Source organism: Vigna radiata, unplaced genomic scaffold (genome assembly GCF_000741045.1).
Source record: "Vigna radiata var. radiata cultivar VC1973A unplaced genomic scaffold, Vradiata_ver6 scaffold_991, whole genome shotgun sequence".
Taxonomy (NCBI): domain Eukaryota; kingdom Viridiplantae; phylum Streptophyta; class Magnoliopsida; order Fabales; family Fabaceae; genus Vigna; species Vigna radiata.
The window spans coordinates 1-3,990 of NW_014542119.1; the positions used below are offsets into that span (position 1 = coordinate 1).

Here is a 3,990-nt window from a genome sequence, read left to right on the forward strand (position 1 = left end):
CCACCACCACCACCACCACCCTCGTCACCACCACCGTCACTACCACTGCCACCACCATGACCACCAGCAGCACCAACACCCCTGCCACCAGCACAACCGCCACCAAAGCCACAGCAATCACCACCACCACCACCACCACTACAACCACCACAACCATCGTCGGCACCGCCGCCACCGCCACTACCACAGCCACCACCACCAGCACCGCCGCCACCACCACCCTCTCTAGCACCGCCACTAGCGCCACTGCCGCAACCACCACCACCACCACCCTATGCCAGCATCGCCACTGCCACTGCCACAACTACGACCACAAACACAACCCCCACCGCCGCTGTCGCCGCGACAACCACCGCCACCGTTGGCGCCACTGCCACTGCCACCGCTACCAGCACCACCACGACCACAACCGTCACCATCGCCACTATCGCCTCCACCACCACCACCACCCTCGTTGCCACCTCAACCACCAACAACACAATGACCACCACCGCCGCCGCCACCGCCGCCACCACCACTGCCACCACCATCAGTACCACCACCAGCACCACAACCACAACACCCTCTAACACCACCACCACCACCATCACACACACAACAACCACCACCTCCGCCACGGCAGCAAGCCCCACCACCGTTGGCGCCACCGTCAATGCCACCACCACCGTCGCCGCCGTCACCACCTCCACCACCACCACACCCTTCGTCGCCGCCACTGCCACCATAACACCACCACCACTACCACCACCACTGCAACAACCTTAACCACCATTACCACCTACAACACAACGACCACCACCGTCGCAGCCACCACCGCCACCACCACTGCCACCATCACCAGCACCACAACCACAACCACCTCTAACACCACCCCCAACACCAAAACCACCGCCGTCGCCGCTGCGGCAACTGCTGGCGCCACCACCACCACCCCCTCCACCGCCACCGCCGCTGCCACCCTCACCACCACTAACACAATCGCCACCACGACAACCACTGCCGTCACCACCACCACCACCACCACCACTGTCGCCACCACCGTTACTGCCACTGCCACCACCACGACCACTAGCACCAGCATCACCCCCGCCACCAACACAACCACCACCACTACCGTCGGCGTGACCACAACCGCCACCACGACAACCACATCCACCACCACCACCACCGCCACCGCAGCCGCCGCCACTACCGATGCCACGACGACCACCACCGCCGCTACAACCACAACCATAATCACCACCAGAACCACACCCGTCGCCGCCACTACCACCACCGCCACTACCACTGCCACAACCACCAACCACCACCAACCTCCTCCTCGTCACTGGCATTCTCACCACCACCACCACCTCCAGAACCACCACCATTGCCAGCGCCGCTGCTGCCTCCAACACCACGACCACCACTGTCGGCACAACCGCCACTAACACCACAACAACTTCCACCACCACCACTTGTACCTGCAACACTACGCACGACCATCGCCACCACCACGACAACTACCACCACAACCACCACGGCCACCACAACCACAACTACCACCACCACCACCACCTGCACCACCACCACCACCACCACGACAACCACCGTCGTCACCACTACCACCACTACCATAGTCGCTGCCACCGCCACGCCACTGCCACCACCACAACCACCAGTACCACCACCACCACTGCCACCGCTGCATCCAGCACCAAGACGACCACCGTCGACGCAACCGCCACAACTACCACAACAATTACCACCACCACGCACAACCACCGCCACCACCACGACCACTACCACCACAACCGCCATCGCCACCACCACCACATCTACCACAACCACCACCTGCACCACTACCGCCACCATCACCACCACCAGAACCACCCCCACCACACCTACCACTACCACCAGCACCACAACCACCACCACCACCAATACTACAACCACCACCACCCCCGCCACCACCAGTATCACCACCACTAAAACAAAAAACACCACCACCACCACTACAACCACCACCACAACCACCACCGCAACCACAACCACAACTACCTCTAACACCACCACCACCACCGTCGTCGTCGTCGCAACCAACACCACGCGCACAACCATGACCACCACTACCGTTGCTGAAACCTCCACCATCGTCGTTGTCGCCATCGCCGCCACCCCTACTACCATTACCACCACCACCAGAACCACCAGCACCAACACCACCAAAACAACAACCACCACCACCACCGTCGGCCCCACTACCGCCTCCACCACTACCACAACCACCACTACCACCACAACCAGAACGACCACCAACATCACCACCGTCGCTGCCGCTCCAAACACCACCACCACCGTCATCGCCACCGCCACTACCACTGCCACCACCACCATTGCCGCCTCCATCGCCACTAACACCACCACCACCACCACCGCAACCATCAAAACACCCACTACCACCAACAACACAACTATCGGCACCACTACCGTTACAACCACCACAACCACCATCGGCACCCCCATCGCCACCACCACTACCACCAACACCACCACCACAACCATAACCACCTCTAACACCAGCACCACAACCATAACCACCTCTAACACCACCACCATTATCGTCGCCGTCGCAACCACCACCATGCGCAAAACCACCACCACCACTACCACCACTGGCGCCACCGTCGCAACCATCACCACCACCATCGTCGCCACTGCCGCCAACGCCGCCAATACCACTACCACTGCCACCACCACTAGCACAACCGCCGCCACCCCCACTACCACCAGCACTACCACCACGACACTATCCACAACCACCAACACAACACAACCACCACTTTCTTTGTCGCCACCGCCGCCACCGCCACTAGAACTACAACCACCACCACCACCACCGCCACCACAACCACCACCACCCTCTCCGGCACCCTTGTCAGCGCCACTGCCCCAACCACCACCACCAGCACCCTTTGCCAGCATCGCCACTGCGATTGCCACCACCACAACCAAAAACATAACCGCCGTTGCCGCCGCCGCAACAACCACCACCACAACCAAAAACATAACCTCCACCGCCACTGCCACTGAACCTGCCGCCGCCGCCACTACCAATACCACTACCACCACTGTCACCACTACAACTAACCACAAACAGAACATCCACTACCAAAGAGCATCACCGCCATTGCCGCTGCTGCCTCCACCACCATGACAACCACCGTCAGCTCAACCGCTGCCATCACCACCACAACTACCACCACCACCTGCACCAACACCACCACCACCACCACCGCCACCACCATAGCCACTACCACCACCACCACCACCACTGCCACCAGAACCAACACTACTCCCACCACCAGTACCACCACAACCACAACCTTTACTGCCGCCGCAACCACCACCACCACCGCCACCACCATCACCACCACCACCATGACGGCCACTAGCACAACCATCACCACCACCACCACCACTCCAACCACCACTACCATCGTTGGCGTTACCGCAGCCGCCACCACAACCGCCACCACTACCAAAAAGCACCACCGCCACCGTCGTTGCTGCCTCCACCACCATGACCACCACCGTCAGCGCAACCGCCACCACCACCACCACCACAACTACCACCACCACCTGCACCACCACCGCCGCCACCACCACGACCACTACCACAACCACAACCATAACCACCCCCCCAACCTCGTCGTCGTCGCCACCACCATTAGCACAACCACCACTACCACCACCACCACCGTCGCTAGCACCGCCGCCACCATCACCACCCTCGTAATCACCGCCGCCATCGCCATTGCCACCATCACGACCACCGCCACCACAACCGCCACCACAACAAACACCCCCACCACTGCTCCCCCACCACCACAACCGCCGCCACCACCCCTACCACCACCACCACCAGCACAATGACCACTACAACCATCACCATAACAAAAACCATTACCACCACCACCACCACCACCATCGTCGCCACCACCGCCGTCA

General features: G+C 61.4%; 2 protein-coding genes across 2 annotated transcripts; both read right to left on the reverse strand.

Moving 5' to 3' along the window:
- Positions 1–7: 7 nt before the first annotated feature.
- LOC106779056 (glycine-rich cell wall structural protein 1.0-like) lies at positions 8–530 on the reverse strand (the record flags this gene model as incomplete). The annotated part of the gene is made up of 2 exons (XM_014667086.1): positions 390–530; positions 8–272 (listed from the first exon to the last, which is right to left on the reverse strand). Coding segments are annotated over exons 1-2 (406 nt in total), but the record flags the coding sequence as incomplete, so codon positions are not given.
- Positions 531–761: 231 nt separating this feature from the next.
- LOC106779057 (uncharacterized PE-PGRS family protein PE_PGRS54-like) lies at positions 762–3,564 on the reverse strand. The gene is made up of 5 exons (XM_014667088.1): positions 3,297–3,564; positions 2,807–3,119; positions 2,050–2,762; positions 1,615–1,967; positions 762–1,463 (listed from the first exon to the last, which is right to left on the reverse strand). Exons 1-5 carry the CDS (start codon positions 3,562–3,564, stop codon positions 762–764), a joined length of 2,349 nt encoding a protein of 782 aa, XP_014522574.1.
- Positions 3,565–3,990: the final 426 nt, after the last annotated feature.